General features: G+C 35.9%; 1 protein-coding gene across 1 annotated transcript; it reads left to right on the plus strand.

Annotated features, from left to right (window-relative positions):
• Window positions 1-8,001: 8,001 nt before the first annotated feature.
• LOC110911875 lies at window positions 8,002-12,399 on the plus strand. The gene is made up of 6 exons (XM_022156525.2): window positions 8,002-8,276; window positions 9,360-10,281; window positions 10,367-10,545; window positions 11,050-11,086; window positions 11,259-11,323; window positions 11,600-12,399. The coding sequence occupies exons 1-6, from the start codon at window positions 8,188-8,190 to the stop codon at window positions 12,048-12,050; spliced, it is 1,743 nt and encodes a 580-aa protein (XP_022012217.1). The 5' UTR covers window positions 8,002-8,187; the 3' UTR covers window positions 12,051-12,399.
• Window positions 12,400-18,127: the final 5,728 nt, after the last annotated feature.

Raw genomic sequence — 18,127 nt, forward strand, 5'->3', positions numbered from 1 at the left:
TAAACGTAACATCTCAATGGATTAACCTTATTATGGCTAATGATTCAATGCCCGACCAAGCGGTATTTGTATATACCGTACCCCAAGCCCGTATAGGGAAAATAAGTTAAAAGTATTTACCTGAGCTAAATATAAATTCAATCCCAGACGTATATCAAATCAGCAAGTACAGATAGCTTTTACTGGGCTCCTAAATCTGGAACAAAGGTTTTTAATAACCTATTAGATTCCTAACGGGTCTTTAGTTAAGCCTATGCTTAGACCGGTTAGTGTTAAAGAAGGATACGGTTCAACACGCATGATTATGCGAGAACCGGATTAGAATGTGGTTTAGACCCGACAAGCTTGTATACTTGTTTAATATGGGTAAACTAAACACATTCTGGATTTTGATATAAAAATGATAAGATTTGACCCGTTTCGGCTAATTTATGCAAACTAGTTACATAAGCCGATCCGAACGCGTAAAGTGCGTAACGGGTAACCAAATGAGTCATGAACAGGTTTTTCTAAGTTAATACACCCTAAACATGTTGTGATATCAGTAGGATACCTTCCATTATGCTAAAAACGAATTTAAAACCAATTTATGCCCCGCAGGGGTATTTTGGTCATTTAAAAGGTTATAAAAAAGATTAAATATTATTCTGAGTTACAGGTCTGATTTAAACAGTAAATATACTTAATTTAATAAGTTTTAACAGTAGGGTATCATATATATGTGAAATTTATTAATTATAACCATACTATGCACCGCAGGGGCATTTTGGTAATTTCACATAGGCTTAAAAGGTCAAAACTAAAAACCTGAATTTAAAACTTTTCCTTACTGTTAAAATATAAAAATTTACTGAATATATCAGTAGGCATCAACCCTTATATGTTTAAAATAGTTTTGATACATATTATGCGTTAAAAACGCTTAAAAAGGCGATTTGGAGCCATTTCCGGGTTTTCAAAGGAAAGCTGATGTTTTTATTAATCCAGAAGGCTCAAAATATTTTATTTATCATATTAGATCAGTAGAAAAAAAGTTTGGCATCAAAAGGATTTGTAAAACTCATTTTATAGCTCAAAAGGGCAAAACTGGCAATTACCGAATTATAGCTAGAACCCTATGTTATGCTCAGCCTAAAAATAAATAAAAATCTTCAAAAATCCTAAAATATTATTTTATATCAGTAGGTAAAAAGTTTGGTATAAAAAATTGGGTTTAGATAGGCTATATGCTAATTATGCTGTTTTATTAATAAAAAGCTTCCTAATTACGCTATTGAGCATAACTCTTAATCTAGACCTCAAACTGATGTGAAAATTTAGGAATATGTTTATATATCAGTAATAAAGGTTTCTATTCTTCCACATTTTCAAAAATATCATTTTATGGTCAAAAGGGCATAACGGTCAACATTTAGGCATATAACGGAAACACGCATGAACTAGGATTTCTATGGAACCAAGTTGTATAACCTCGGAGGGTTATACTAACCTATAATATGGTCCTAATGGAATCCTAAGGCATATCTAAACTAAGCTAAATCGGATCAGAACTGAAAGTCAAAGCAAAAGTCAACTTTTACGACTTTCGGTTCCGAACCGAGCCTATACTTAGAATTGTCGGGTTGAATCATGCTTAGGCATGTTCAACTAATATTTACCAAGTTATTAAAGTGAGAAAACTGATTTTATGGCTTTTATATTAATAGTTATGTATTTTATTTAAAACTAACCCGTTTGACTTTTATTTGACCCGACAATTTAACTAAGTAAACGTGGTAATTATGAGGCGCCCTTTTGAGGGTTAATCGCCTACCTAATTACGGTCACGTAGCCATGTTCGTTGCGAACCATGGCTCAACCGTTTAAAAGTCAAAGCATTTATCGATAACGCTTGACTTTTCGGTTTAAAACGCTAAATAGTTAAACTAAGCATGAAGGGATTAGTTACAAGAGTCCAAAGGACTGAAAGAGGTTCTCAAGAAGCTCAAGACCCTCAAAGAATTCAGACCAATCAGAAATGAATGAATGGTGCAAGTGAAACCCAAAATCAAAGGGAGTATTTATAGGTTCTTGAGGACCGTTAAGATCGTTCATCGATAAACGTGAACAAAATGGAAAGCGAGCTTTATCGTGAAAATGATAGCTTATCCTCGAAGTGGACCAAGATAAGCGGGTAACTCACCAAATTTAGTGGTTTTTTACATAAGGCAAAACAAAACCCAAAAAATGGTGAAACCGAAGCCGACTTTGTGACAAATGCATTGGTTACATACAAAACGAATGTGGGGAGCGACTTCCGTCTCTTGTTGGGACATTTGTAAGTTCCATCCCAAGTGGGTGAATATCCCCAGTGGTAGCGAAACTAACACGTCTTCTAAAAGGTCAAGGACACCCTCGTCCCAAGCCTAATCGGATGCACGAGATCAAGAGTTGGAGGACTTTGTGGATGATTCGCCAAACCGGCCTGAATACGGAAGAGATGCCGCAAAAAGGCGTGCTCAAAAATCAAGATCAAGTACGGTATCGCCTTCAGTTGGGAGTTCGGGCTCGCGTAGGGGAGTATACAACGATTAGTTGGAAGACATTGCAAGCAAGTTAGATACGTTCAATGTATTCCAACAACAAAGGGCCGAAATTCGGAAGAACAAAGAAGCTAGGGATGCCCTGAAACAAAGACGAGATGATATGAAATTTCTAGCCCAGCCCATCGATCACCTATCAGGTGAAGAGTTGGAACTAATGTTGGAGACGGGAGAAGAGACAAAGAAAAAATATTACAAGCACTAGGAATTTTTATATGTAATTTTCTTTATTTAAAAAACATTATTAAAAAATTTAAATTTTTTATTTTAAAAATATAAATAGCACTTTGGGCTGGCCACGCCCCAAACCCCCGCCCCACCATACCGTCTTCAATGTGGGTCAGCCCAGCGAAGCCCCCCCAAGCCACGTGTCAACCCATGCCCCAAAACCCCGCCCACCATACCCCACGGTCTTACGTAAAATGACTAAAAGTTATAAGCAACTTCAAAAAGTCACTACTTACTAACTTTTCCTTTCTATGCAAAAAGTCATTTTGAAAAGTGCTTATGAGTTTGGCAAACACTTTTTTCTACTTATTAGCTGTTTGTAAAATTCAATAAATCATAAAAAGGTGTTGAAAAGCTTAGCCAAACACCACCTAGATGTGTTTGGTACGGAGATGCACGTATGAGATTTGTTTTAAAAATATTGTCGGTGTGAAATGTGTTTGACATTTTAGGTGATGTTCGACTCGATCACCTGATAAAAATGCATATTTGTTAGCCGGAACCATACTCGTTACTATTTTCTTTATATTCTTGTTTTCTTTTGTTGTTTATATTCTTGTTCTCTTTTGTATTTTGTCGTTGATAATAGAACAATCTCCTTTTTTTACTAGTTTTTTTTTTATTTTGGTAATTTTCTTTGGTAATAAAGTTAAATAGTAACAGATGCATTTGGTAATTGATGCGTGTGAAGTGTTATATATATTAGGTGTATATTTTAAGACTTTTTTACACTTTTTAGCCAAGTTTTAAATTTATAAACACGATATTCACTAACACTAAACACACATATGGGCAAGTGCACCCATCGTGGACGTAGTATAGTGTTGGTAAGATACCGAGGTCGTCCAATGACACAAGAGCTTTTAGTACCGGTTTATCCTCAACGTCTAATCAAATCAAAATGTTAGAAAAAGGTTTTTAAACTAGAAAAATAAAACTAACTAAAATGCTGAAAAGTAAAATAAAAGTAAAAACAGATAAACAAGATGAATCACTTGGATCCGACACGTGTGTAGTGTAACCTTTGATTATTTTCGCACCTTTGCACTTGTTTAAGAGATTATCTTAGTTATTATAGTAGGCCCCTCTTTTGAAGGCGACGTTACCCTCAACCCAGTAGTTTGAGTCAGCAAGGATACAATCCTAAATGGTCGGATTATTGAAAGATAATTAATTAAGTTATTAATGCATAATGTGGTAGGCCCCTCTTTTGAAGGCGACGTTACCCTCGGCTAAGTAGTCTGAGTCAGCAGGGATACAGTCCTAAGTAGCCGGGTTAAAGTTTTAATAGTAGTTTAACTTATGAGGGGATCAAAGAGTTTGGACCCCCGCCATCCAATACCGTTGGGTATTGAAGGAGGTCCTACTAAATTTAACCCAGGTCCTTTGCAGGATCTATACACTGAACAATGACAAGACTCTTACCAAACCGTTCCCTTAACCCCCGATCAGGTAGCCAACATACCTCCATATAGACCGTGGAGATATGAATGGTGAAAATCTTTTATTTTATATAGACAGTAAAATAATGCCAAGACATCACGAACAAACAATAAGGAAGAATCACCTTCAACATAAGAAACTAGTAATTAAAGTCATTAATACAAAACCAATTAAAAAGTGCAAAAGATTAAAAATAAAAAGTATTACACTAAACACTTGTCTTCACCAAGTGATGTAAGAGACTTAGGCAAACATGGCCTTTGATTGTCAAGAACTCTTACGATCAATCTTGGATCCCGAGACGACTCACACACTCTATGATGGACAATGGATGATGGTGGTGGATGATGGTGTTGTGATGGTGGTGGGTGGTGGGTGAAGTGTGAGAGAGGTGGTGTGCCAAGGGATGAGTTGCAAGAGCTCCAAGCACTCCTATTTATAGGCTGACCAGAAGCTCGGGCACGGCCCCGTGTCCGCTGGACACGGCCTCGTGTCCATCCTCCTCTCTTTCTTCATTAAATGCAGTTTGTCTGCATTAGTTGACCACGCCCCCGTGTCCGCTGAGCACGACCCCGTGTGCAGAAGCATATCTGTACTATCAAGATTTGCCTGGATTCCGCGAATCTTATAGTTGACCACGGCCCCGTGCCCGCTGAGCACGGCCCCGTGGTGGGCGATGGAAGCTTCTACCACTTTGTCTTTTCTGCTGACATTTGGGCACGCCCCCGTGCTCACTGAGCACGGGGCGTGTTCAGGCTTCTATCTTCTTGTTTTGCCTGGGAAGATGCTGTCGGGAGGTTGGGCATGCCACGTTTGTTCCTTTTCTTGTATTTATGTTAGATTTAGGTGTCTTTTTGCTTCTTTTGTCTATTTGAGCTCATTTAATCCTGAAAATACAAAAGGAAGACAAAAGCACACTTTTTCCAACATTAGTACTAAAAAAGGGTTAGTTTTATGCCACAATTGATGTAATTTATATGTTGCATTTGTGCACATCAGTAATCCTAAACAAACAAACATATCCGGTAAAATATCATTGATAGTCGAGCTATTGGTAGAGTTTAGAGAGGGTGGGATGAGAGCAAACATGTTCTCTATCCTCGAGGATAGAGACGATGCTCCCAGTGAGATTGAGCTTAAGAAAGCATTTTTTGATGTGTATCGTATATAGTATATTAATTTAAATACCATATGACGTGTCTAATATCCCCACGTTTGGTGGAGTGGCAAAGACAATGAAGATAAGAAGTGGGCCTTCTTTGGAGGTCGCAAGTTCAAATCCGAGGCAACACAGCTTTTCGTTTCACCGTGCGTTACGCCAGAGAGTTTCAGCTCTTGTGGTGGCGCAAGGTTTTATTTAATTGCCAAGCTTACCACCCATCAACCATGGAGATGCTTAAGTGCTAACTTATCCTGTGAGTTAATCTACTACTTAATTTGCCTTTTGAATACTAGTCAGTCTCTTGAATACGACGGGCCAATGAGTTGTAACATCTTAAATGAAATGAATCAAAGGTAGATTAAGCTGATCATGTATACAAAAACTTAAATTACTTTGCAATAGTGCTTGTGGTTTGTTTCCTTATATAAATTTCTAACTTCATTACATTCTATATCATGCAGTCATTACACCTTTAGAAGTTTATGCCCTCAATATGAGTCCTCAACGTTACTTGCTCATTGAACACCACTCGCGGTATGACTCCCTTTAATTTTATTAAATATATTCTCTAACAATGAATTTTAGGCTTTTCGTTAACTGTGGCAAATTTCACAAGTTGGGGGCGAAGAGCACTTCGTGCACTAGGCAAAAGAATGAGTAGCCTTTTTTTCTTCTTATTTTTAGATAGAAATTGTGACATCGAAAAGTCCCCAAACGCTTGCACTTAATGTATACAACCTCCTAAATGGCTAATCAAGGAAGGATCTTGTTGGAGAGTTTTAAATAAAAAGTGTTTTTTGGTTAATTAACTTTATTTTACTATGATTTTTTATTATTGTAGTCGATTTTGGTAAAACGAGCTAAAAGTCCCCCAAACGATTGTTCAACGGTATGTTTTCTCTAAAAAGATTATGCATATATTTTGCCTACCGTTTACTTTTGCATTAAAATGACACCATTTCATGTTTCAGTACGCTATCAGTTTTATTTTCTATCGTTTTGTGGTTGTAAACTGTTTACGTTCGTTTTCCTCTTATAAATTAAAATGATGTTTTTGTTTGTAAAGTTGTTTAAATTTATGTACACTTAATATAGGTTAGCTTTGTTTGTTATGTTGTTCAACGTAACTGTCGCAACCCCCGATCCCTACCCCGAGAGCGGTAGCCGCGAACAAGCAGCTGGTGGTATCGGTGTTTTATTAAATTGGCAGCGGAAATGAGACATCAGAATCGTAGTTAGGAAATAAAATTCAGAGTTTCAAAACACCAACTTTTATAATAAACAAATGGGATAAAACCCATGTTTTATTCACAATACATTTATAGGGATAAACCCTAATTATTGAAAACATAATCTTCTTTTATTTAGGTAACTTTTATAACCACTTTCTTTAAGCCTTCAGTGCTCCATAGCTTGCTTCTTATAGCTTCACATTAAGTTAATCGAAACGCGTTTTAAAAATATTTTATTAGCAAGAAATACTGGCGAGTGCATCTCAGTTTAATCAAAATCAGTTTTTATAACTTTACAGTATTGAGAGCGATTACAATGTTTATATCTACCAAATTACTCATTCAGTATTTGTCATGTTGGCAGTTCCATGACTGTGGTCATATTACTATTGGCTAACTCGTTATCCAATAGTAACGCTTGACTAGTAGTGTATACAAAACCCCATATACCTGCAACAATTGTAGAATACAAAGACTCAATCATTGTAAGTATACTTGAAAATATTTGAGATTTTGTAATACAATTTGGTAGAAGAATGACTCACAAACGGTGAGAAAAAGAGAATGGACTCACGTTGTAGACTTAAGTATTTCAATAGTTTCCTGTTGCTTTTCTTGATTATTTTCTATTAAAAACATACAATCCACACGTGTTAGTAAGATAACCCAAATCACATTAGCCTTACAACACGAGACAGAACCCCAACGAACTTAGTCAGGCAGAGCCTCGACATGCGTTACGGGGCCCTAGATCAATCGGGTAGGGTAACGAATTAGTGATCGAGGTTAAAATACTTACAACGAGGTAGAGCTTCGTGTTTTAGGGGTATAATACCAAGCTATTATACTTGCACTATAGGGACAAAGAGAAAGAAATTTGAACGACTGAAAATGTTGTTGAACAACTCAATTTATAGGCTGAAATCGGGGGTTCCTCACGCCCCGCGACCCGCTGTGGCCCATCTCTCGTGGCCCGCGAGTCATACCTAGCTACGGCTAGGTTTGACTGATCAGCACCATAGCCTCGACACGAAGTAAGACACGTGGCGCAATTGGGTGTCTGGCAAGTAAAGCTTGTCGCGCCCCACGAGACACAAGGATGTGTCGGTCGCGGCCCGCGAGCAAGTAATAATTAAGATTTTGTCTTTTTTTTAATAAAAATTAAAGTTATACGCGTCTAGTTTAGCGTATACATGGTATATTTAGGGCGTTTTTCGAGGGTTGTTATAGTAACCCATCCACCGGAAGGTATTAAACTAGTTTAACTTGTTTAACCCGTTTATCACCGGAGTAGATAAACTTGTTTAAAAATGAAATAAAAACCTGGAACACGATTCTTCCATTTTTTATATCGCTAAATGAAACTCTAAAACAAGCTTACTATCCCCTGGACACATCAAGTAGCTTCGCAAGTATTCGGCTCCAACGCAAACATCTCTCTCTCTCTGAAACCTAGAGAGACAAATTTGTGTTGCAGAGAGGTTATCAAAGACGACGACGACGATTCATTCATATTTCATACCAATAATTAGCATAAACAATGGCGAAGAAGAAAGCTACGATGACTCTCAAAGACTTCCATGGCGGTTCCATTCCTTCTGATCTCTCTCTTCCCTCCGCTCCTGGCGAGTCAGTACCTTTTTTCTCTCTCTAATTCATTTTCATAACTCTCAGCTGTCAGATTCGAATTCGAATCTGTTCGTGTTGTTTACTGATTTGGATTAACGTGAATTAGATTGATAGTTACGTTCAATAGCTTGTCTGTTTCGTCGATTTGATTGCGTTTGTAGAAGATCTGCTAGTGAAAAGTTGAAACCCTAGGTAAACGTTCGAATTTGTTGTGTGTGTAGTAACGACGATACTCGTTATGAGTACCTTTTTTCTTTCTCTGAGTCACTTTCATAACTATCGGATTTGAGATTGTTCGTTTTGCTGATTCGAAATCAAATCTGTTCTCTGTTGTTTACTGATTTGGATTAATGTTAATTAGATTGATAATTACGTTCAACAGCTTGTGTATGTCGTCGATTTGATTGATTTGATTGCGTTTGAAGAAGATCTGCTAGTGAAAAGTTGAAACCCTAGGTGAACATTTGAGTTTGTTGTGTGTGTAGTAACGATACTCGTTTGCATTTGATGCAATTTGTGTCTATTTTCAGATAATTGTGTTGATGAATATCTATTAGGAGTGAGTACCTTTCTTCCTTCTATGATTCATTTTCGTAAGAACCGGATTTGTGATTGTTCGTTTTGCTGATTTGAAATCAAATTTGTTTGCTGTTGTTTACTGATTCGGTTTAATGTGAATTAGATTGATGATTATGTGTGGTAGCTTGTGTACATCATCGATTTGATTGTGTTTGTAAAAGATCTGCTATTGAAAACCTGAAACCCTAGGTAAACGTTTGAATTCTTTGTTTGTTTGGTAACGGCTAACCATACTCGTTTACGTTTGATGATTCATTTTCAAATTCAGTTATGATGCGTCTGTTTTTGATTAATTGTGTTGATGAATATATATTTAACCTAGTAATTTTGTATTGACTTTTGGCTCATAGAATATTAGCTTTGATCTCTAGAACCAGTGTTTTTTTTGAGGAACTGATAGATGCTTGTTTGTTTAATGTGGGTTCCTCTGGAGCTAGGTTGGAACATACCAAGGTTTTAGTTTTTTTTCTTACAATAATTCTGTTTATTCTTTGGGTTTGATAGAACTGTGAGGCCTTTGAATCATGTTGGATTTGATCGTCAATCTTCGTGGACAAATCCTATGGGAAGACAAGATCACAGACTGCGACCAGGTTCAGCTGGTGCTGTGAGAACTTATGATGATAAGACCCCATTTCTGGCTCAGAATGTGCAGATTGGGCGTAACTTTGACGAAGATGAACGAAAGCCATTGGATGGGGGGTCTGCCCCTCGCCGGACTGTAAGTGATGAAAACATTCGTGGTGGTACTGTTGTGCCTGTTCGCCTGGAGCCAAAATCTGATTACCCCTTGGCGGGGAATGTACCAACTCGACCTGCAACCACCCCACTTTCTCAGTTTCCAGGTGGTAGTACGGGTGGTTCTTTTGCAGCCAGGTTTAGTGAAGCAGCTAATGTTAGTAGTGGTGCTAGTAGGTCTTATGTTAAAAGTGAAGTGGCATCTTTGGGTCCAAGTAACTCAAATGTTGGCGTTGAGAGTAAAATAAGGGGACCGTCTCCAAATGCATGGGGCCCTAGGAAAGTGGCTGTTGGGATTTCAGAGTCTGTTGCGGCTTCTTGGTCTGCTCCTGATGCTGCAACCAAGTTAGCCCATGCAAGTGCACTCGAGAAGGTATCCTCAGGTCGTTGGCTTTCAAACCAACATAAACAGATAGATGTAGAGGTCATCAGACATCCTGAGCCTGAAGCTAAAATACAATCTAAAGGAAATACACACTCCACAGATGTTCCTGGTGGCAGGAGTTCAAGCATAAATGACAGGCTGCCGATGGCTAGAACTTCTACACAGTCGGATGGTGTTCAACTTCAGCCACCTCATGGTGGGGTAACACTTGGTGGACCAGAGTCGACTGAGCGGCCCAAGTTGAGGTTACTTCCGAGGTCTAAACCAGTTGATAGTATTGAACCACTTGTAGCTTATAAGCAGGTATTTTAAGTTGGAATGTTTTGATAATGTCTCTTTTGAACTTTTGATCAATATTGATGTTTTGATAATGGTCGTGTGCTTGTAGACTATGCCACAGTCAGGGGAGTTAGTTACTAGAAGTGACACTTATGGAAATGTGAATTCTTCGGTACATAACTTAGCTGGACCAGACGACGCCCATCAGGCATCTGAGCGACCAAGAGTGAACTTAAAGCCGCGGCTACAGTCCCTTGAACAAATTGAAAGAAGTACCGAAAGAGAAAGGTACCGTCTCATGCACTCATTTATTTTACACATGTTTCACTTTCCTCAACGATGTTCCACCCTTGCCTTTTAGTCCTCTATCATGAGACATGTTAAACACTATAGTTAAACATAAGCTGATTATGACAGTATATTAGGAAATAAATGGTCACAAAGGAGAAAGCTTGATTGTAGTTTGAGAAAATGTTATCTGGACCATTGAGAGAGAACCAGGGGGTTATCATTTAACCCTGTTTTATAAGTACCTTTACGGAAACATGTAAAGAGTTGAAACAAATACATCTTCATCTGTAGAGAAAGTGCATATCTTTGAATCAAAACTTTGAGGACATGGGTGGACTTTCAGTTGCGTTTGTTCCTGTCAATACGGAAACACCAAAAGTAAAACTCATAATCAAAGAAATGTATGATTGTTTTGAAAATAAGTTATGTATGTAGCACATTATTGATTTGGTTACACTTTACAGAGTCTGTATTTATAACTAACAGCTATGTCCTCTACAGGAATGCCGTATTTGGTGGTGCTCGCCCACGGGAATTGGTAAGGATTATGTCATTATTTTAGTTAACAATACGTGAATTTTTTTTTTAATAAACTAATGGTTTGGTTTGTCAAACTGGCTCATTAAGATCTACTCGTCCCTTTGTTTTTATGGTTTCAAGATAAATAATCGATTTGTTTGACATCTGTATCTTGCTGGTCATGTTGTTAGGTTTTGAAGGAGCGGGGGGTCGATGATGTTGCTGTTACTCGAGACATGATCCACTCTCCTAATAGGTACACATATACTTGAATTTATTCATTTTAAAATATATAATAATAACCTTTTACATTCTAGCTTTTAGCTCAGATTCTTGAAACATGCATCTTCTCTTTTCCTTTGTGTACCCTTGTTGGCATCATAAGAGAAGTTGATGATATTGATTATGGGTTTTCATAGAGATGAGGTGTCGAATTGGGTTACGTTTTCATGCCAACATGTCAAAGGGTAGAATTAGAAAAAGCTTACCTAAAAGGGGCCAAATGGGTCATGATGTGTTTTGTTCTTTGTAGGATGAAAAAGGACGTTAATAGGGCAGAGAACCCGCCCATGAACCCAACGGTTACCTCACGTCAAAACGGGAAATCTGAACCATTTGATCATCATAGAACCGGAAAGACCGTTGACAAGCGAGATGCAGAAAAATCAGATGCTCAAAGGAGAAGCAACTGGAGAAACGACAACCGCAAGAGCAGCAGGGACCTCGAACAGCAACAGGAAAGACCGCCTTCACCGGAAACCTGGCGCAAACCTGTGGACCCTGAACCATCAGCTGGACCTCGTTATGGAAAAGCAGCTTCAGCAGTTGAGCTGGCCCAAGCCTTCTCGAAATCAGTCTCTGATCCAAAGGTAGTAGCCACCGATCGTTTTTCTAGCCAGAGAGGTCTTCCCGGGCAGACACAGATCCCATTTTCTCGGCTAACCAGCCAACCCGCCACTAGATCTCATATCAATGGACACTGAGTGTCATACAATGTTTTATTCTTGAATCTACACCATTGAAGCTTCATTCATGTTGTCTTCTGTTTAATTGGTGGTTATGGGTTTAACCATGGTGCCTAGAGATGCTCAAAAGGACTTGACCAGGGCCAGGCCTAAACGGGTTTGGTTTTTTTAAGTTGACTCGGGGTCCTGATTTACAATACAACCACCTTTTAGATATCATATTGAACAATTGTTTTTATTTCTGTCAGGTTTGTTTAGATGAACCAAACCTAACGACGACGTTGGTGTGGCTGATGAGCCACGATCGTTAGTGCCATAGCGAGCAACCTGTGTTATGGGTGTTTTAAGGCTTGGTTTGGTTGGTTTATTTTAATGGTTTCAAAAGAAGAGAAGCCGTCAGTTGAGTTGGCTGGGCTGGCTGGTTTTGGCGTTTTAAATTACTATTTTAGCGTTTTTTCTTTCAAAACGTAGTTTTATAGTAATTTTACAATAACACATACATAGCATAATATTTTTAAAAGATCTTCCCCATGAGGTTTAATTCGTCTTCACATCATCTTTTAAAGATCGACAACGGTTAGCGTAGTCACATGGAGGTACAATCATTTCAATGGACAATACGTAGTGACAATGAGCCACCGTTAAAGGTGGATACTCAGATCACTCACGTCACTCTTGAGATCCTTATTAAACTGATAAAAATGTATACAATGGTAGAAATAAAGATCTTAGGGTGCGGCTCGCTTGTAAATTGAAGACTTTGTTGTATGTGTTTGTAGGACTCGCTTGTAAATTGAAGACTTTGTTGTATATGTTTGTAGGACTCGCTTGTAAATTGAAGACTTTGTTGTATGTGTGTAGGTCGCTGGTTTAACTCTTGTGATTCAAGTTTGTCTAAAAAAATGTGAAGTTTGTGAGAAGTGTGAGAAATATTATAGAGAAACATGACATTATTTAATTTTATGGATTAATGGTAATAATGTAATTAACTTCAAAAACCAATTTAAAGATAACATAAATTATAAGTGCTTTAGGAGTTATTTTAGGCAATAATTTTTTTACATATTAATAACTGATCTTCATTGACAATGTTATTTTGACGAACGCAAGGCCTTTTCCTCTGCAATCTTGGAGTTTCTTTTCATTACGAACTACACAAATGAAACAACTCATGGTGTTTTAACATCTGCTTTTTTATTGTATTTTGCAGGTATAAAACACCATACAAACTTCAAAAACACCGCGACTTGAATCGTAATACACTCATTGTGTTTTAACATCTGGAACAATTGTATTATTGAAACACCATGACTTGAATAGCAATACAATCATTCCAGATGTTAAAACACCATGACTTGAATCTTAATACAATGGTTTCAGATGTTAAAATACCATGACTTGAATCATAATACAATGTTTTCAGATGTTAAACACCATGACTTGAATCACAATACAATGTTTCCAGATGTTTAAAATACCACGCCTTGAATCACTATACAATTAAAACACCGTTGTATGAATATAGACAAAACACCATGGACTAAAACATCCTATTGAAACGTAATTTTTTCTCTATATAAGTTCAACAATATGGCACTCATATTAAAGATAAAAGAAATGTTCGTTAGTACGGTGTAATTTTTTTTTAAAAAAAGTTACATATAAAAAGTTATTGACGTTTAAAAACAACCGGGGGGGGGGGGACTTGCATGTGCGTTGCATGTGAGTTTCTGAATTTAAACATGTTAAATTTACCTCTATACACTTAATCTAGAAAATTAATTAGTTTAATGGTAAACACTATTTACAGTTTGCTATTAGAAAATCTCAACCATTAGATTTTAAATCCAAGGGTGTAAAACACTTCCTACACTTCTCATATACAACATCTTTTTAGGATAACTCCACCCTGACCATTTTTAGGATAACTCCATTCTGATATATAATAGCCAATGCACTAACAATGGTTTCTAATACTTGACTTTGTCAACTTTCTAATCCACATATAACTAAGATATCATGGCCAATTCAAATGCACAAATAAATTCAACCAAACACTATTTAATTAGATAATCATCCATAAATCAGTTAGCCTACATAAATATTAAACATAAGATCATCAAAACTCTTACATTTATCCTACATAAATATAAAACATAAGGTCTTAATTTTCACTATTCAATCCTCTGATTCTCTGGTGGATGCCAGAAGTTGAGGAAAGGGCGGCCATACATGAAAAGTGTAAGAACGGTAAGAACGCTTATGGATTATCCGATCAAAACAATCTATGGACTAGATTGGCGCGGTGGCGTTTTCATAAATAACACGAATTCTATTAAGTGGACGCGCTTCATTAAGGGTAAAAAGGTCTTTACACTTCTATACCAAAACGCCAACTAATGAATAAAACGCCATTATGGACCAAAACACATTCCTATATAAACAAAAACATCCCAGACATAAAAACACACCACCAGAACCTGAAACGCCATATTTTCTACTATATACCATTCATCTTACAAACGCCAAAATCCCCAAAACATCAAACACACCTACTCAAAAAACGCCATATTTTACTACTATATACCAATCATCTTTGAAAACGCCAAAACACTCAAACATCAAAGATTCCAAAAAATCGACGTTTCTTTCAGATACACTATTTCCTCAGTAAAACACCAAAAATCGATTCTTGTATATTCAATATTGTTAAACGCCAAGTTAAGGAGAATGCATTCTTCCCCGAGGTGCTATTATTGATGGGTAAATAACATTTTGCTGCATGAGATGGACAAATCATAAACAAAAAGTTGCTGGTATCAGACTTATGTTATTTTTTGTGTTTTGTTATTGATGAATATTATAATGGCATGAAAAGACGAATGACACTGATGAGTTGTTTGAAGATACATATTCAAACAAAAAACTTATGTCATTTTGTCTTTCCAAACGGCTACAAAAACACAAGCATGACAAAGCCAAACCGCCAGTGAACATGTTTCAAAGAAGAAAGAGACTGATGACAGTGAAGATTTGGAAGATGAATTGTTTCTATTTTTTTAATTTTTTGTTGTTGTTTGTTATGTATTTTTCAACTTATAACAAAAAAATATATTATATTAATAAAACGCCAAACTGTCATAATGCTTGTGAAACGCCATAAATGCAGTAAAACGCCAAAAACTCCAAAACTATAATAAAAGTAATTTGCAGAAGTATCATTAAAAGCTAAAAATGAAAAAAAAAACGCCAAAAACTACTTAAAGCCATTAAAAACGCCAAGCTTTGGGAGATGGAAAGTCTATGACCCTAAAAACTCATAAAAAGCAGAATAAAAAACAGTAAAAATACACAGTAACTGAAAAGACGACTACTTTATTAAAATCATTTATTATAAATAAAATCCCACCTAAACTACACGCCAAAAACATCCTATAAGAGAGACGTCTCTACACAATCAACTGGTCACAAACCAAAACACAACGCCATAATTCCTAGAAAACATTCACTTTAAAAACACCAAAAAAATAGTTAAAAAAGCCACAGATGCGGAACCTCGTTTCTTCTATATTAAGTAATGTTCTGAATGAAGTTTCACTGAATGGATTCTTCTCTGAGATGAGTATCTCTATAAGTTTTTGCTGAATGAGATGGACAAATATTCAAGAAAAAGAGACTGATGACACTGACATGTCATCATGTCACTTTGTTCTTGATGGATATGTTGATGGCATGAAGGGATCAATACATTAGAGCAGCCGTTGATCTGCAACATGTCATCAAACAAGTATATATCAACCCACAATAAAGGATGCCACAAAAGTAAGCATCTTCTAAAGACGGGCGTTATGTAGGAAAATAAGGATTTACATAAGGTATTCAAAACAGGTTTAAAACGCCAAAAAGGTTAAAGTAGAAGAGGCTGATGACAATGAATATTTGGATGAGAAATTAGATTATAATTTTTAATTTTTTTTTCATTTTCTATCGTTTGTTATCTAATTCTCTGTAGTTTATTATCTAATTCTCTACTAATAAAAAGAAATTGAGTATAAAACGCCAAAAACTACAAACACCAAAACGCCCGATAGTGTGAAAACTGAGAGAACGGATGCTAGCAAAGCACGATGTTGCTATAAAACGCCAAAGAAAGTATTACTGGAAAAATCAACACTAATTGACAGATGAAAATTGAACGAAACAGTTATTGCCAAACATTTATTATATCAAAACGCCATAATTGCCTGTCACATTATAGACCTGTATCCTACTTGATATAATAAACATCAAGAAAATTACTGATGTTTTTTTACATTATAGGCATGCATCCTGATCTAAAAACAATAAAAACGTCAAAATATTTACTATGATCCTGATCTAAAAACAATAAAAACGTCCCGTATTTATTAAACGCCAAAAAATGGAAACGGGATGTGACACGCGTTTAAAAAAAGAAATATGAAAGGACAAAAAAGCCCCTCCGCCCTTCTCTATGTCGCGTGACACGTGTTGGGCCAGGAGGTTCTCACCGTTCTCACACTTTTGAGCGTTTTCTCCTGATCCCGTTTCTATATATATATAGGCTAATGCTAGACAAAAAACCCTAAAATTTTTAAAAAACCCTAGAAAACCCAACCTCCCGACATTTTTTTTGAAAAAAATAACACATGTAATATACATGTTTTTAAGAGTTTTGGGCCAAAAAAAAAGCGCCGAAGGATTTTTTTAAAAAAAAAATAAACAAATTTCAGCAACTTTTATGACTAACATGTGTTCGACAAAAAATGCTGAAACTTGTTTATTTTTTTTAAAAACATACCTTCGGCGCTTTTTTGTTTTTTTGGGCCCAAAACTCTTAAAAACATGTATATTACATGTGTTATTTTTTTTCAAAAAAAAAAAAATGTCGGGAGGTTGGGTTTTCTAGGGTTTCTTAAAATTTTTAGGATTTTCTATATAGCCCAACCCATATATATATATATATATATATATATATATATATATATATATATATATATATATATATATATAGAGAGAGAGAGAGAGAGAGAGAGAGAAAGTATAATGTTTAAAAAGGCTTAACGTACATAACGTACGCGATGAAATTACGCTAGTTCATTTGAAAATCACGCAAGTTATGAAGTTAAAACCCTAATCACGCTTTGTACATAATCACGCATAAGAGTGCATAATCACCTATTATGGCAAAATTGTTCAAAATATAATCACGCACGTTGTAAACTTAATCACGCATGTTGTAATTTCGTCGCGTACGTAATGTATGTTAAGCAGTTTTGTACGTTAACCTTTCCCTATATATATATATATATATATATATATATATATATATATATATATATATATATATATATATATATATATATATATATATATATATATATATATATATATATATATATATATATATATATAGGATGGGGTTCGGCTACAAAGTCCATTTTTCCTACAAAGTGTACAAAGTAATAAAACACCATAATTTTAGCCATAAAACACACTTAAAACCCACAAATAACAGAATGAAGATCACAAAAACACAATATCCAAACTCTCACAGTCTACAAAAACTTCAAACACACAATCATAGAACTATGAATATAAAACACAACATGATAATCAACATAAAACACACTAATGTTAGTCATTCGATAATCAAAGCCTTCTCATCCAAAACACAACACAAAACCCACAAATATGTCGTTTTAGTAATCCCCACTTTGTTATTTATGGGTTTTGAATGTGTTTTATGGTTGACACTGTGGTGTTTTATGACTTTTTACACTTTGTAGGAAAAATGGATTTTGTAGCCATCTCTCACCATATATATATATATATATATATATATAGGGAGAAGATCATGCGAGAACCACCTCTTATTGTGAGAACCGCGAGAACCAATGTGAACACACTAAAAATGCCTAAAAATAGCTAAAAATCACACAAAAAATATTTTTTTGAATTTTTAATATTTTTTATAAAAAAATCGCTACTTTTCGAAGCCAATTTTTTTTTAAATTTAAAAAAATTTTTTTTTGGCTTCTAAAAGTAGCGATTTTAACATAAAAAATATTAAAAAA

This window comes from Helianthus annuus, chromosome 15, assembly GCF_002127325.2.
Source record: "Helianthus annuus cultivar XRQ/B chromosome 15, HanXRQr2.0-SUNRISE, whole genome shotgun sequence".
In the NCBI taxonomy this organism is placed as follows: domain Eukaryota; kingdom Viridiplantae; phylum Streptophyta; class Magnoliopsida; order Asterales; family Asteraceae; genus Helianthus; species Helianthus annuus.

Excerpts from the sequence above, each read along its gene's own strand:
- LOC110911875 (XM_022156525.2), top strand. The coding sequence starts at position 8,188 with ATGGCGAAGAAGAAAGCTACGATGACTCTCAAAGACTTCCATGGCGGT. Across the intron at positions 10,546-11,049 it reads AGAAGTACCGAAAGAGAAAG|GAATGCCGTATTTGGTGGTG; the intron begins GTACCGTCTCAT and ends TGTCCTCTACAG. Across the intron at positions 11,087-11,258 it reads GTGCTCGCCCACGGGAATTG|GTTTTGAAGGAGCGGGGGGT; the intron begins GTAAGGATTATG and ends TCATGTTGTTAG.